The sequence below is a fragment of the Oryzias melastigma genome, linkage group LG12 (genome assembly GCF_002922805.2).
Source record: "Oryzias melastigma strain HK-1 linkage group LG12, ASM292280v2, whole genome shotgun sequence".
Classification (NCBI taxonomy): Eukaryota; Metazoa; Chordata; class Actinopteri; order Beloniformes; family Adrianichthyidae; genus Oryzias; species Oryzias melastigma.
In genome coordinates this window covers 25,331,397-25,348,479 of record NC_050523.1, presented here as the reverse complement: position 1 = coordinate 25,348,479, position 17,083 = coordinate 25,331,397, and the positions used below count along the sequence as shown (strand labels likewise).

Genomic DNA, 17,083 nt, shown 5'->3' with positions numbered 1-17,083 from the left:
AACAATGCATCCACATTTCGTGAATTTGTCTGGGAAAACCATAACAAAAATGAATCTCTTCAGATGGGTCTATTTTTCTTAACTAAACCAAAACAAAACACATATTTTGGGGATATCCAAAGAAATTTGGAAATATTTATTATGGGATGGCCACAGAACCTACAGCTCATCAGCCAGTTTGTGGTAGAAATGTCAAATTTGGCTATTTTCACATTGTCATCAGGAGATGGTAAAAAAAAGAAAAGACCTGTTTGAGCCACCTTCACAAAATGTAATAACTAGCTTAAATTATGTTGGTCATTTCACAATAAGAGAACAAGATGAAGATGGCCCTGCAAGGAATCTAGATATACAAGTTGTAAAATGCTTTAGGCTACTTTACATAGGGAAGACAGAAAGGAGACAAAAAGATTTCCTGTAAAGATGGTGAAGAAAACGTCCAGGTCATTTGAGATGACAGCAACCGAGTTTGTTGGGGAGGTTCAGGTCAAGAGGGTCAAGTTGTTTCTTGCACTTTCCAAAAGCTGAACTTAGTTTTGGGGACGAGGTTAAGAACTTTTTTTTATTATTATTATTATTGTTCTAGTAGCATAATGGAGGTTCTGCAACTTTTGCTAGGAAGTTGTAAGAACCCCTCAGACAAGCTTCATTGTAATCAGTGTCACAACATTGAAGCTAATTGATTGAATTCTAGGTTAAATGTCAGTTCGCTATTTTTGTCCTAGTCTGAATGGTAAGTGACGTTGTTAGCGGGTCTGTGTGTGCAGCTTTAGTTGCAGTGAGCTTACTGAAAGCAAGAACAACACAGGCTGGAACAAAGCCCAGTGTTACACAGCTATCCTGTCAGCTGACTCAATTGGCAGTCTTATGATTCTGAATACTCTACATATGGCCAAAAGCAATAACAGTTTGACATGTAGCTTGAAATTGTGCTTATATGTTGACCTTATTCATAGTTTATTTATGTCTGTAAAATATTTAGAATGTAAATGTAATTGTGATATATCACTAAAAAGAAAACTAAAGAAAGCTTTGAGAAAATTAAGGGTGTTTTTCCAGCTTGTTGGCCTGGGTCCTTTATGGTTGATTTGTCATGTTTACTGGGGTTTCAGAATAAAAGATGTGCTGTAGTACAAACAAACCTCATTTTTAGTGGTAGTAGAGTTTCAGAGGTGGGATTCAGAACGGATGAGGCTTGTGATAAGCTTTCTCTCTGCTCTAAAGCTTTTTTCTCTTTTACACTCTGGGGTCTTTGTTTTTTTGTGCTTTCCCCTTGTCATGAATTACCCAGTCTTGTTTGATCAGAGCAACTCCATGGTTCCCAGCATTTTGTGCTCAGTGTTTCTGTCACTAACAGGCAGACAGCTGGTTCCCCCTGCAGCAGGTTTATTAGTTCAGATGGGAACCAAGCACAGCTAAAAACCAACTAAGTTAAATCAGAGTCAGACTGGCAGAGGTCGATCACAAGCATGAGATCATCCAAGAAGAGATTAGAGATGTGAGAGTCCAGGTGAGGGTCAGGGCAGGCAGCAGGCAGTCAGAAATGAAGCAGAAAACAGGAGATCAGTTCCAGATAGAAACGCTCAGTAATGCAGGCTGAGTGGCACCAACAATACTTCACACTGAGATAGGCTCTGTGCTGTGCTTAAGTATCCTGTGAGTAATTGGCAAATGAGAGTCAGCTGAGCGACATCCAGAAACTGTGTTCTGGGGTTGCTGGGAGATTTAGTCAGTCAGTAGTCTGGAGATGGCTCCTGCCGGTGACCAGAGGGGGAGACAGAGAGCTGACTCCTGACAGATTCAGAGTGTGTTATGTCATTACCTTTTATCCCACTTTTTTACCACTTCATCATCCATTTCTTGCAATATCTTATAGTGCTATGGACGCTGCAATGAGTGGGCCTTTCCGTCTGTTTCTGCAGGTTTACTGTAGTCATCACAATGACTGATGGGGATTATGACTACCTTATAAAGCTCCTTGCCCTGGGGGACTCCGGTGTAGGGAAGACCACGTTTCTTTACCGATACACAGATAACAAGTTCAACCCCAAGTTCATCACTACAGTCGGCATCGACTTCAGGGAAAAAAGAGTGGTAAGTCCTCAGTCTTCTTGTATTGTAATTTCTAATAAACAAAAGGTTCAGTTAATGCAGTCTAGCCTTATGTTCCACCTGCTTCTGTTCAACTATGATATTTCTTGGGTTTCTTCTCAAGTGATTCACCTTAGAGGTAGGTGATGGAGTCTTAGTTACTATAGTTACTGTGGCATTTGTCTCCACATCCTTCCAGGGGTTACTTAGGCCAAACAAACTTTAGTTTTGTGTAACAATTTTAACACATTGTGGTGCTGAGTCACATCTCTGATATTTTAACTTCAAAAGAGCCTGATATATATTAAGATAAATAATCCAAAACATGATATCTAGGAGGAGGTCAGATAACTAATTAGTTTCAAATGATGTGGCACTCTTCCGAAAAATTATTGTTGGTACTCTCCAGGTACTAATTATCTTCTCTGTGACTGAGTGGATAGTGATTCATTGTCAAAGGTTAAGTCTGGTTAATTCCCAAATTTAAAAAATGATGACATACTGTAGATGACTGCATCGTTGCCAGATGGAAGCTTTGCTTAATTTCTAAAAAGAGAAAAGCTTGTGGAAGAAAGCCAGCTCACTAGCTTTGGAGTGCCGTCACTATCTCCAAATTTTTACATTGTAACAAACTCGACAGAATCATGACTCTTTAAGGGTTTTGGAAGGATTGCAGACACATGTCTTAGAATTATCTGCTTTTAGGAAATTTAATAGCAAATATTTAGAAAATGTTTGTTTATTAGACTAAAATAGAGTTGTGCTCATAAGTTTAAATCCTCTAGAATTATGAATATGAATATTGAAACGAACACTTTTTAAGTGGTTGGATTAAGCCATTTATTGTTAACTATTTTAAAATCATAATGACAACAGAAACCTCCCCAATGACCCTGTTAAAAAGTTGACATTCCCCAGTTCATAATACTTTGTACTTCCTCTTTTTGAATCATAAAACTCCTTGAAGTCTCCTGTGGTCGTTGTAGATGAGGTTCATGATTTCCTTTAATGGCAATGCATAGAATTCTTCTAGGCAGAAAACCTCCAGTTCCTTTAAATTCTTGCTCTGTCAGCTTGAACTCCCCTTCTGAGATCTCCCAGAGTGGATCAATAATATTGAGGTCAGGAGACTGAGACAGACCCTCCAGAACCTTCACCTAATCCTGTCAGGACCAATGACAGCTGGACTTGTGTTCTGGATCGTTGTCATGTTGAAATGTCCTAGTGTGTCCCATACGCATCCTCAGAGCTGCAGAGTGACAGTTTTCCTCCAGGATCTTCTGATAACCTGCCTTGTAGCTCAAAGATCCCAAACCATCAGTGATCCGCCTCTGTTTCACAGTATTTTTCAGGCCTTGTTTACTCCTCTCCAAATGTAGCGGTTATGATTGTAACAAAAAGTTCAATCTTGGTGTTATCACTCCTGAAGTTTGGATATTTGTCTCTGTGCTGTTTGGTGTATTGTAAGCGAGCTATTTTGTGGCCTTTTTTGCAAAAAAGGTTTTCTTGTGTTTCCTTTTGTTTCTTCACAAATTGATTGCAGGCCAATGAGTTCCAGGTGAGGATGGTTACCTTTATCTGTGATTCAAACCCTGTTGTATCATCTTGTGTTCATGTTTTCATAATGAAGTCATCAGGGTATGTAAACTTTTGATTTATGTCATTTGGGAAGTTTCTGTTGTCATTAGGATTTAAAAAGAGCAAACAGAATTACTGATGACAATAAATGGCTTCACCAAAACACTAACTGTGAGTGGAAAAAACTTTTTGTGTTATCATTTATATTCTGAGAAAAATGACCAGAAAATTTATAATTTCTTCTAGGGTATGTAAACTTTTGAGCACAACTATAAATCTACCAGAATGTTATTTTTCCTGTATAAGAACATTTAGACTGCTTTGGCGCTAAACCTTTAACACCAGACATGTAGCCGACAACATCTAAATAAAACGCACTCTTCCACCATTCAGGCAATCAACATGAATCAGCTGATTCTGACGTGAGGAAAAACAGCTATTCTCCGCGTCAGACTCAGCTGGATCACATTGATCGTTTAAACAGTAGAGAAGTTACGGCATGTCAAAGAGCGTGTTATTTAGATGACATCGATGACATCTTCGTCTAAAAGGGTTCATGTATTTAGGTAAACTGTTAATGAGAATGAAAGTTTGTTTCATCTACTCCACTTGCTAAATCTGTCACAGTAATAGAAATAGCATAAACCAAAACTGTTGCTTCTCTGAAGGGTTGCCCTCGTGGACCCAGGAAATGTGATGCTGACACTTCCTGACGAGTTGACAGACGGTCTCATTTAAAATTGTTTGGGGCAGAAATGTGGTTGCAGGACTCTATCGAATCCTCTAAGCTGGGTAGTGGGGGAGGCAGGGTTTTTTTTTTTCTGGGGTTTGATTGACAGTTTGCAGGACTTTTTATTTGCCTTAAGTCTGTAGATGTTTTTTTCTGTCTTTGAATTTATGTTTCAAATGTGACTGTGCTAAATGTATGTGTGAAAATGCCCTGAAGAAGACTTTGGATAAACTGAATAACAAAAAGTACTAAAAAGAAATGATAAAAAACAAGTGTTTAATCAACAACAGTTGTAAGAATTGTCTTACAGACTGCATTGTTCCAATACTAAACATCTGACATAGAGGCTTCTGCACACAAATAATAATAATATTCTACATGTTTGTTGCGAGGTTTCTCAGTGGATCATAGCTGAGTGCCTTTAAGTAGATGAAGACAAAAACTAAAAGAAAACGCTCAACTTCAGACGAAGTCTAATAACTTTGTAGTGATGGGTCGGAGCAGCTGGGGGGGGTTGTGCTGAGTGGGTGTGGAGCGTCGTCACATGGAGCACAACATGAACAGAGTATGAAATGGTTTGTGATAATTTCAGTGTTATGTATAATTGTTTATTTGTATTGAATCATTTCTGTTAGTAGGAAAACTAAGTTTGATGTAAGGGGAAAAAGAAAACATACTTGGCTTTAAAATACCTTTAATTCATTGTATTGAAAAATCTTTAAATCAAGGGGGTGTTTAAACTGTGAATCGAATCAAGTCGTGTCTTGATGGAATTGTTACATCCCTACCAGCTGCAGCTTCCACCAGGGACACTCCAGCTCTTCGCTCTTTCAGTCAGGCTTGAATGTCACAACACAAACATTCAAGAGCGGAGAGTAACGACAACATCTGACAACCAACATAGTAGTTGGATGTACCATTCCTTTATATTAATTGCAACAAGTACAACTAAATTGCTGAGAAAAAACAGGGAATAACCTGATGGAGGAACAAAGACAGTGGTGGCCAAAAGAAAAACTGGGATCTGCACTCTGCTCTCATTGGGAAGAAAAAAACACCCCCCCACTCGTACAGAGCAGGGCGACGGGCCTCGCTTAGAGCAGCTGCTGCTTCCCAGGTCGCCACCAGCTTCAGGCTCTGTGCAGGATGGGGGTCGAAGCTTCAGCTGAACTGGAGACAAGATTGCCGAGCAACCAGGGATGTGTATCCCAGTTTGCTCCCGTCACGATCTCCTTCTTAAAACAAATTCATTCATCATCTTCTTGTCCGTTTTTTCCCTTTTGGGGTCGCGGGGGTGCCAGAGCCTAACCCGACTACTGAAGGGCGAAGGCGGGGTACACCCTGGACAGGTCGCCAGTCTGTCTCAGGGCCTCAATCACACACACATTCACTCTCACATTCACACCTAGGGGCAATTAAGAGTCACCAATGAACCTATGAAGCATGTTTTTGGACGGTGGGAGGAAGCCGGAGTCCCCGGTGAAAACCCACGCATGCACGGGGAGAACATGCAAACTCCACACAGAAAGGTCCCAAATCCCCCAGCCGGGATTTGAACCGGGGCCTTCTCGCTGTGAGGCAAGAGCGCTAACCACTGCGCCACTCTTCATCTAAAACAAATGTGTTTTTAACAATTCATAGACCTTAAGATTTAAGTACTTGATTAAGACTTCGGTTTTACTGAAATTTAGAAATAATGAAAATGACTTCATGAGGAAGCTACTGGTTTTAATGTAGAAAGTGCCCTCTATGCCCATACTTCTTGATTTATTTATTCCCAGTTTTGGTTTGCGTTTGGTGACTTTAGATTTATATATATTTATTAAATCAATTAAATAAACGTCTGTCTGGTTTTTTGTTCAGTTTTTATTTGTGTCAAAGACCTAATTGTTCTAATACAACAGACTGTCTATAGTCTGTGAGACAAATCAGCTGTATGAGAGCATGATGAATGACCTCGATTCCAGCCTGATCCAGGTAGAGAAGGCGTCTTATCCCTCAAACCTGAGTAGGGAGCTGCTTTGATTAGAAGGGGATATGGCTGCTGCTTTTGTCCAAATGTGGAGTTAATGAAAACTGATGTGATGATCGAGTTTTCCCATTTAGACCCTCAATTTGAGCAGAATGTTTTTATTCAGATTTTTTTTTATTTTTTTGAGAACAAAAAGGTAACTGAAACAGTAGAATTTTGTTGATCAGCCTAATTCTTAGGCAGCATATACTATGGGCTGGCAGGTGTCCAGTCCATTACAGAGCCACAAAACTAATTTAAGCACCCCCCACCCCCCTACGCAGGTCTACACAGCATCCAACCCCAATGGAACGACAACCGGAAAAACCTTCAAGGTTCATCTTCAGCTGTGGGATACAGCTGGACAGGAGAGGTGGGCTGTGGTTTCTACTCAGAGGAATGTGTATCGTACTAGTACCATAATGCTATGATGACTTCTGTGATGTTGTTTTGATCACCTTCTAATATAAGTGATGTCTAAAGCCTTTAGGTAGCTTTAAAAGCTCTGGAAGTCAGAGTTCTGAGCCCGAGCAAATGTTTTAATTGAACTCAGTTTGATATATTAAGGAATTTGTCAAGTAGTTGTAATGCTCACTGATGGCAACCAATTTGGCTTTTTGGAACTAGTTGCTTTTTTATCAAGGTACTGAAGGTTTGCTGTAAAATCTCTGTTCACAAAATTGATAAATTGTTCAGTTTCTCCCTGACTAACTCTTTTTGAAATAACCAGCGTTTGCTTATTTTAAAACAGGGGTGTCAAATACAGCCTGAGGGCCGTATCCGGCCCACCAGATGGTTTAATTTGGCCCAGTCATGAGGAGAAAAAAAAATAGTAGGATGTTGGAAAAAAAAATCAAGTTTCCAGCCCATTCCTGTGGCAAGTTATGATTACTTCAAAGACATGACCGCAGTACACAATTCCACCACTAGAGGGAGCAAATAAAAAGCAAGACTGTCATAACAAGAGATTAAGAAATAAACTAGAGACTTCCGGTGATGTCATGCTAGTAACACCAGCGTGACAAACCAAGCTCCGTCAGAGAAAAAAACGTAAATTGTGACCTTTGATAAATGAAAGGGACCTAACTATGATAAAAAAGATAACAATAGGAAACGATGACTTCATCATTGAGACCCAGAGGACCTGGCTAACAAGGTGCCCCGAAAGACTCAGACGACAACTTGCTGAATAGCAACACATCAGCGAGGGAGGGTAAATTATCGCTAATGGAAGACATGAGGAGAATGCGTGGAGGAAACGCACAGGGACACCTACAAACCACACAGACTCTTACACGCATGGAAAAATCATTAACAGAAATTAAAGAATAATTGAGTGATCGTCTGAAAAGGATTCTCGAGCTGGAGGAAAGAGTAAACGGGATGAAAGATACGGAGTCTGAGCAACAACGGCTGCTGACGCACCTACTCCAACAGGAACAAAAACTCACAACGGAGTGTGAGGACCTCCAAAACGGACTGAGACGGAATGATATAAGAATTTCTCAAGTTCCAGAAGAGAGTGAACAAGGTAATGTCTCTACGTTTGTTAAGGATTTGCTACCCAAAATGCTGAGACTGCCTCCAGAACTGGATATTAAAATCGAAAGAGCGCACCGGCCGCCCCAGCTCAGAGCACCAGATACGACGTATCCGCCCAGACCAATAATTGTGAGATTCGTCTACGGAGCAGTGAAAGAAATAAACATAATAAACAGTGTAATAATAAGTGATAAGGGTACTAAGTTGGTAGAGTTTTTTTCCAATTGAGAAAAAAACAGAACAAACTACAGATAACAAGTCAACAGCTAATTTTGCTTTTATGTTACTGGTACGGCCCACTTGAGATCAGGTGGGTGGAATGTGGCCCCTGAGCCAAAATGAGTTTGACACCCCTGTTTTAAAATTAAAGACAGAGGAACTTGTGGCTTTGAATTCAATCCAATTCAATTTTATTTATATAGCCCAAAATCACAAAGAAAATTGCCTCATTGGGCTTCAAATATGAACAATAGTTAAAAACTAAGACTAAATAAACTGGTTACCCCTGCCCTTAGACCCTCCCTCCCGGTAAGGAAAAACTCCTAAAAAACCTGAGTCAGGAAAAAAGAAGAAACCTTAGGGATTCCCACATGAAGGAGAGATCCTATCCCAGGACGGACAGGAGATACCAGAACTGTTAAAGAAAAATTAGCTTCTACAACTACGTATCTAAAAGAGTTCATTCAGATAGAGCTGAGGGACGAGTGATGATGAAGTCCATAGTCAAGATGAAGCAGAAGTGCAGTCCACGACCAGGAGCAGGAGGACAGACGACCCTTTGCTCTTTATAAACCCCACTGCAGACGCAGCCTTCAGTCTTCACCAGGTGATCGCAATGGTAACCAACCCTGCAGTTGACTGAACTTCCTCCTCCTCCTCTGCTGGCTTTATCAGATTCAGAGATGTCTTCACAGCACACCAGCTGAACTGTCTCAATGCATGCAACAGGGTGTTGACTGTTTGCCGTCACTGGTCACAGTAACTCCTTCACCACTTGTGCGCAGGAATAGTTATTACATCAGCTGGTCCACTGGGTAGGGATGTTTACTCCTTCATCCAGACATGTCACCGCTTGCTTGCGTCACAAACATGCAACCATTTATGTTTGGTTCCATTTACCTGAAGCTCAACCAATACTTAGCTTCAGCTCCTGTCACAATAGACCCCTTTGTCATTTTGCTTGTAGTTTTTTGCTACTAGTTAAATAAGGTCTCAGGGCCTATGTTTTGCCTTTTTAGAGGACCAATAGTTTGCAATGTCATAGTAACCCACTAACACATTTCAAACGCCATGGAAGAGTGAGATGGCTCAGAGTTGTAGGGCTGGATCTGGTAGAGTGGGTAGTGTCACATGCAAATGCATCCTCACAATTAGACTAGGCTTTGCCATGTTTGTTGAACACATGGATAATATAAAAATGAGTTCCCTTTTCTAAGGTGATTTGAGTTTTTGTTTCTGTAATTTGAACGTGTGTAGGTTTCAGTGCTACCTTTTGTCATGAATATAAGTTGCCTTGTATTACATCTGGTTCACACTGGATGCGGAAGCGCCACAAAACAGCGTGGAACGGAGGTCGCTTCCATTCGGCGCTCTCACTGTGGCTCACACTAGATGCAGAGCACCACGGTCCTCTGCAGAAGGCTCGCACTGTGCAGCGGATCGTTTAGTCTAATTCTGGCAAAACGTTGCATCAAGATACATGAGAAAATCGAGTTTATTTTCAAAATAAAACACAGATTGACAAATGCGATCATGTTTTTGTATCTAAACAGACTGTAGAGATGAAAATAAACAACAACACACACAAAAAAAGACACACAGACAGACACAAACACACTTTTCTCTGTGTGCCTCAACAGCAGATAAATTAAAGAAGTGTAGGCCTGCTAACTTCTTGCTTCTTCTTACCACAAACTTGGGGTAATATTTTTAGGTTATTAATTTAACCATGATGGCAAAAACAAAAAAAGCTCTAGCAGAAGCCCCTGTCGACTGTCAAGGAAAAATGCGCGTCTGGTGTGAAATGCAGGAGAGAGCAGATGCTGCTCGCACGCCGCTCCGCTCCGCGGCACTTCCTTGTCCAGTGTGAACCTGGCGTTCGACTCTGTGTTGTCTGTGTTGCTCCTCACTTTGCCGTCTTCATGCTGCAGGTTCCGCAGCCTGACAACAGCATTCTTCAGGGATGCCATGGGGTTCCTGCTGATGTTTGATCTCACAAGCCAGCAGAGCTTCCTGAACGTCAGAAACTGGATGAGTAGGTTTCTGCCCGTGTACACAGATGTGGTTGACGGTCACTTGGCTGAGATAAATCAAGAAGATGTTGGTGTGAAATAACAAAACCATAAAACTTCATTCTGTTTGAGCACAGAAGCTTCTGGATATTTTACAATATCATCTCTCATTAATGCAACTTCAAAACAGTAGGAATTCAAAAGTTCACATAATGCATCTTCTAAACCTATCATGATTACTGGTATTGTTTCTTCTACTTCTAGGCCAGCTTCAGGCCAATGCTTACTGTGAGAACCCAGACATTGTCTTAGTGGGGAACAAGGTCGACCTGGCTGACCAGCGGGAGGTTCAGGAGAAACAAGCCAAGGAGCTGGCTGATAAATATGGGTAGGTTGAATTGATGCCAATGGTTACTGATGTGGTGGTCTGTGCTGTCAACCAGAAATCAGACCTGCCATCCTGCATGTTTTCCAGCTCTCTCTGAACTTCTTTCTGCTGATAAGCAACATTCACACCAAACGCAGCAGGCGTGTCAAATTCCCGTCTGCTGCCTCTCTTTTGACCCCTGTCAAATTTACCTCTTATAGCTTTGATGCGCCTGCCGCTGAGCAACCGGCAAAGTTGTTCTGGAGTTAAGTCATTCCCACATCATAGAAAACATGGAGGATGTTGAGCGAGTAGCTTGGGTTTATATGATTTGGAGAGCTCTACAGAGACTCTGGCAAGCACATCACTCTGTTTGTTTTCACCAGATCTTTTAGAGTCTCTCTGGGTTCTGTGTACTGTGTACTGCACCTGAGGGCCAACGCCCAAATCGCGCCGCATCAGATAACGTCCTTACATTGACTTAACATTGAAGCTTGATGCCTCCACCGTGCCTGCCACGTCGGTGTGATTGCACCATTAGGTGTTTTCATTGTCTTCTGGACTAAGATGTTTGATCCAGGTAATCAGCAGCAAGAATAGCAGGACGAGCTGGAAAACAGTCAGTGGTAGATCAGAGCACTGAGGAAAAAGGACGATTGTTTTTATTGTGTCTGCACAGCCACAAACTCAACACAAGAAACTTGAATGTTAATGCTGCGGCAGTACAGTACAGTGTGAGGTCACAAGTTTTTGTGTTAACCAGCAACAGTTAGATGATTATTTCTAAAAACAATTCAAATCAGATTACAGAGTAAGATGATGCGGATGAGAGGGTTTATAAATGTTTACAATGCACAAGATCAGAAGAACAATTCAAACACGTTTTGGGTTTACCAACAGAGGCTCTTTTTTTTTTTTTTAATGTAAAAATGACTAAATAAAAAATTCCCATTTAAAGAGACTGTGTTTCATTGGTTTTATTGTGAATAAAATCCTGGATTGTGTGCTTGGGAAGTTTTTATTTTTCCTTCTATTTGAGTTGTTAAAGGTTGCTATGGAACTCTATTTAAACTTCTTTTCCTCACAGGATCCCATATTTTGAGACCAGCGCTGCGACAGGAGCAGAAGTGGACAAGGCGGTGATAACGCTGTTGGATCTGGTCATGAAGAGGATGGAGCAGTGCGTCGACAAACCTCCGGCAGAATCAGCCAATGGGAACGGGGCTACCAAGCTCAGTGATGCACAGCCCATTGATAAAAAATGTGCGTGTTAAGTCTGGAGGTTTTTCAAGTCATCCACCAGTCGATTCGTTTCTGTTGTCTTCTACTGTTGCATTCTTTACAGCTTTTTTTAAATTCTCCCTTGTCTCCCAGTCAGTTTGTGGCCGCATGTTTCTTCATCTCCCTGTAACTTTTTTCTCTGAAAGGATTTATTGTGTTCTTTAGCTCTTCCTTTTTTCCACTGTGGTGATCGATCTCCACAATGGTCTGCAGCCCCAACAATGAAACAACTCCACCTCCCTCTAGTGGACATTTCTGCTGTTACAGCATCGAGCTGTGGAATTCAAGAGGATGGGACGGTTTCATCACCGTCCCAAATGAACATGCCTCTTTGAACACACACAAGCTGGGAATAAACCTCAGTTCTCTATCTCTGTGGACACAAAAATGACTGCAAAGGACCTAAACACTGAAACCTACATTTACATGATACTAACCTGTCTAACACTTTTAGTAACATGTTCAAAACCAGGGAACATAGAAGCTTATTTGAGTTGCAGAGTTCTATTTTAGTTTCTGTGCAGCTTTGGTCTCTTTCTCATAAAGGTTCTCCTCTCAGAAAACCGTGAAGAATCACTTGTGTTTCTCCTGGTTATCTTGTGCTCCACAGCGTGCCAAAAGTGTTTTGTTGAAGTGGCTGCGGTGCAGGAGCAGTTTCAAGCAGAATTCTGCTCTGATATTAAGTTCTTGTCTCGTTATCTTTATATTAGGTTTGTTTTTTTGTTTGGAGGGGGGGAATAACAAAAGTCAACAAATAAGTCATCCAACTTAACTTTTGAGTTCACTTTCAATATTTTCAAATTTAATATGTAGCTAATTAGTTTTATACAGACTCTGTCCCAGCCCCAAAACAATCTGTTTGTCTGACGATTCAGAGCTTTCTGCCCTCATCACCGCATGACCACAGAGATCAAAGCAGTCCAATGTTTGATTACAGGTGAACACTTTGTGAAAAATAAGATAAAATGATTCAACAAATACTTTCCTTCTGCCACGACTTTTATTTACGTTCTATTTTTCACATTCTGTCATTTCATTTATATTGAGGATTTCCTCAAAGATGCAGGAATTTCATGAGTTTTTAGAGATGATTCTTCAATAAGGTGCATTCACACTGAACGCAATTCGCACGGCAGAGGCGGCCAGTTTCGCCGCGTAGCAAAAGCCAATCAGGAACTCAGCTTTAAGCACATGACGTTTTCAATGACTCGATCAGTGGGTAGAATATTATTCCAAAGCATACGTTTTTGTCCTGAACTTTCATCGTTTCCATTTACCCATTGGAGCTGCAAGTTCTCAGAGCTCCTCGAGCTACTTTGGAGTGAAGGTGGGATACACTCTGGACAGATCGCCGGCTTTCTCTCCTGCAGCGGAGCTCACTCACGCGACATGCCGGCAGAGAGAGAGAGACACTGAGGGGTGAAGAGGCTGCCAGCTCAGGCCTCTTTCAGACATTGAGAAAAAGGAAAAAGGTCTCCTAATTTTATTTTCCCCCCTTTGGTTAATACGAAACAGAGAGCCTTCGAGCTCAGCCACAGAGACACAGAAACACCGTCCTGAAAATCTTTAATAATCAAATAAACCCAAACATAAAGACATGATTACTGATGTGTTTGTAGAACTCTTTACAATAAGTAAACCTGATCTATTTCTCAACATCATCTGTGTCTTTCGTACACTCTAATTGAGATATCTACAGTCACCGTTCCTTACAGTGATCATCTTAAATGCATTCAGCTGGTAGCTCCTCCCACATACGGCTGCGCAGCGTCAAGCAGCGAATTTGTTGCACTAAGCGCCTTCAGTGTGAATGCGTCTTAACACTTGAGGCATCGTTGGTGATGGTTAAACACAAAAATCTTTAACATACTGTAACTTTTCAACCGTCAACACGATAATTCCAGTAGATTCTGAGGGAACTCCAATAGAAAAGCGGCATGAGCCAGCATGAGCATGAGCCGCTTTTCTACTTGAACTCAATTGATCAATCGTCCTAACATTTATTAAAAATACAGTAAATCAAAGAAAATAAATTGAGGCGAAAGTTGCAGTCTGGTGAGGGAGGCGGTCCAAAAGTCCCACCAAAATCTGATGGTCCCTAACATATCAGTACTTATGTTACTCATAAGGTGACAAAAATGTTAAAAACTCCAGCAGAAGCAAAGTGCTGCCAAAATCTCTTCATTTTTTTGTTTTAAATAGATCTTAAAAGTTCCTTTTATGGAGACTGATGTTTAGTCACTCTGACCAGCTGTTGCAAACTCTTTTTATGAAGAGTATGTTTAGCTAAAGAGAAAAGTGGGGCTTCTCTGGCCGAAAATGTGCTTCAAGACTGAATTTCAGGGCAGAAAATGCTGAAAAGTTGTGTTTTATGTGGAGTAGAATGCTGAGTTTTTACAAGTCTTGTTAGCTGTAGTAAATGGAGAAGAAATGTTTGTCTCACAGAGGCCTTTAAGCAACAGTTTTAGTGCTTTTGTTCAAAGCAGTTATCCACAAACTAATACAACTAACTGCGACAATCTTTTGAAGCTAACTGATGCTTTTTTTGTTCACCTTTTCCTTAAATCTGCTGAAATATTCATTCTCTGCAGCCACTTCCATGTCTGTTCTCTGTGTAATACTTTAGCTGCTTTGAATGAGATTTGGTTCTTAAACCACGTCTTACTTGTAGCTTCTGAATTAAAAGTTTACACTGTTTGCTGTTATGCTGTGCCTGTTGAAACTCTTCTGCTTGAAGTTTATGAGCTGCTGAATATTTATAAGCAAAACTAACTCTAGTTCGCAGAGCAGAGGCAAACGGGAGCAGAGTACCTCCAAGAGCTTTTATTTTTGAAAACTCCTCTTTGTGTGATTCCCTCTGACGTCTGCAGATGCACTTGTTTGTTCAGTTGTAACCGTGTGTGTTGATGACTGTGTGTGTTTTGCCCTGTCAGCATGCTGGACACACTGAGGATGGAATGAGCCACGATGCTTTAGTGTTCAGGACATAGAGCTGCAAATAAATGTCAGTTAGGTTTATGTTGATGTTTTTTTTCCTTCTCAGAATGATGTTTTAACTTTAAATCTTGTCTTTACACAACATTTACACTCTGTCTCCTGGAATTCCACATCTGCTAGGACTACCATAGCAGTCATTTTGAATGCTCTGACATTATTTGTAGATAATCAGGATTATATTGAAAATATCCAATAGTATTTAGGAGAATATGCAATGTCCCGCTAAAGGGGTGAAGATGAAGTATTCAATCCCAAAGGTGGTTGAAAAATATAAATTTTATTAAACTGAAATTTAATAAAATTATCCTCGGGGCACCACCTTCGTAATGAAGGAAACATATTACTGATTAATGATCAGCCGCTACTTCTAATCAATAAAGTAATAATCATTTAATCAGTCTCTCAACTTTAGGTCGTTCTTACCCTTTGAATTGACTTTACCACAAAGAAGAAAATAATGGTATCTGAACAACGACGTCCTTTTGAATATTTATTGAATAACATGAGGTTAAACAAGCAGAAATACTGGACATAAAAGCATGGAAAGCAATCAACATATGTGGAACATAGAATATAGCTTTAACTAATAACTAGAAATAGATAAATGAGAAGAAAAGACAAAATATTGAGGTGAGTAATGCTAAGTGTGTGGATGCGTTAGGTGTGTATTGTTCATAAAATGATGTTTCGTTACGGAGCTGAGGATGTTTCCTTGAAAGGAGGAATTCAAACGGGGCAAAGATGTTATTTTCGCAAGGATAGAGTTGATCTTTACTCTAACCACCAGCAGTTGACCATATGAGCGAAGTTTGACTTCTCACCAAGCGGTCTGGATATCTGGGTCTGGTCGACTCGTCCAGGAAGGGTGGTTGATCCCATTACTGGCTAGATGCTTCAGGAGGGCCGTGGAGGCGAGATCTTCAGCCAGGTGTAGAAGTGAAGGAGGTCTCTCAACAGAAACCTGCGGGTTCTGCTCGGTTCAATAACTTAGCTTCTGGGGTGGTTGAACGATTTCTCTATTCCGTTTTGTGACCAAAAAGTATAAGTTGCAAAGCTGGACGGACAATAAAACTTATCGAATGGTCTAGCATTAAAAATCAGTTTCAAAATAAAAGCATCAAAAATGGTAAAAAGTTGGAATCAGTCTATGAAATAAACTGGAGACCAAAAGGTTGAAAAAGGAAGAAAGCGCGCGAAAAAGATTGATCCTAAGACTTGCAGAACTTAGAGGTAAAGAGGGTTTGGTTTCTTCTAAAAAACTAAAAAAAATGGGAATCTTGGAAATCGTGTTAAATTCAGCTTTATCCCTCTCTCTCTCTCCCTCGTGTCTTTTTTCTTTTTGTTTCTGTTAGCTTTGAGGCATGCAGCTGTTCTGAAGATGGACTGAGGTGTTGTTCTCAAGTTCGCCTCTAGAGGGCGTAGACGTTTTCTAAGTATTAAAAAGGATAAGTTGAAACGAAAGTAAACAGAGCAGCAGAACGGCAATGTTTCAGAACAGTTTGGTTTTATAATCTCAAGTGGAGGATAAATCTCCTTGTTAATGAGTGTGGGCATTTTCTGTCAACTTTATAAGCTTATCTAGTTTGTTGGAATGTTTTACAATGCTAGATTTAGCTTGTTGCTATTGTGCAGAATTATAAATATGAATGTATTTGGTTTATTTATTGTATTGCTTGTTTTCTCTTTTTCTTTATTCTGTTGTAGAACCACACACACTCACACATGAATGCATAAAACCACAGAGATGTTTATAGAGAAGAGTTGCTGTACATTTTCCTGCAATTAAAGAGGAAAAGAAGATAAAATCCTCATCTGAGCTGTCATTCCTGGGGATCATAAGTTGTGCACTTGACCCGTGCACACTCTGCAATTACCAACATACGGAACCCAATACAGAAGTCTTCAAAACAGATGCCAGGGTTTGAATCTAGGGCTGCACCAGTTTCACCCAATCCATGGGGATTTGAGGTAATTTGCATGTCACAATGAGCTCTGAATATGCAAATATCTGTGGCGTAACTTTATTTTAGTCTCTGGATGTGTTTTCCTTACGACTGGATTAATCAAAATTTGGTTTCTATCAAACAAAGTTTGGACAAACCTATATATTAGTGTTGCATGATAATATCGGTTACCGATAAATATCGGCCGATATTGGACATTATGAAGTCGAGACGATAATTCCGATAAGAGAAAAATTTGCTGATAAAATGAACCGATAATTAAAGGGTTAAATTGTTCACACTTCCTCACTC

The 17,083-nt window shown here is 40.4% G+C and overlaps 1 protein-coding gene across 3 annotated transcripts in view; it reads left to right on the top strand.

The window, feature by feature from the left end:
* rab27b (RAB27B, member RAS oncogene family) overlaps window positions 1–14,849 on the top strand; it is a 31,551-nt gene extending 16,702 nt beyond the window's left edge. For all 3 annotated transcript variants that reach the window (XM_024268495.2, XM_024268496.2, XM_024268497.2), the window contains 5 exons: window positions 1,923–2,094; window positions 6,695–6,783; window positions 10,103–10,206; window positions 10,448–10,571; window positions 11,638–14,849. In XM_024268495.2, coding sequence (XP_024124263.1) covers window positions 1,942–2,094; window positions 6,695–6,783; window positions 10,103–10,206; window positions 10,448–10,571; window positions 11,638–11,824 — 657 coding nt within the window. In that variant the 5' untranslated portion in view covers window positions 1,923–1,941 and the 3' untranslated portion in view covers window positions 11,825–14,849. The remainder of the gene's footprint in view (window positions 1–1,922; window positions 2,095–6,694; window positions 6,784–10,102; window positions 10,207–10,447; window positions 10,572–11,637) is intronic.
* The last annotated feature ends 2,234 nt before the right edge of the window (window positions 14,850–17,083 follow it).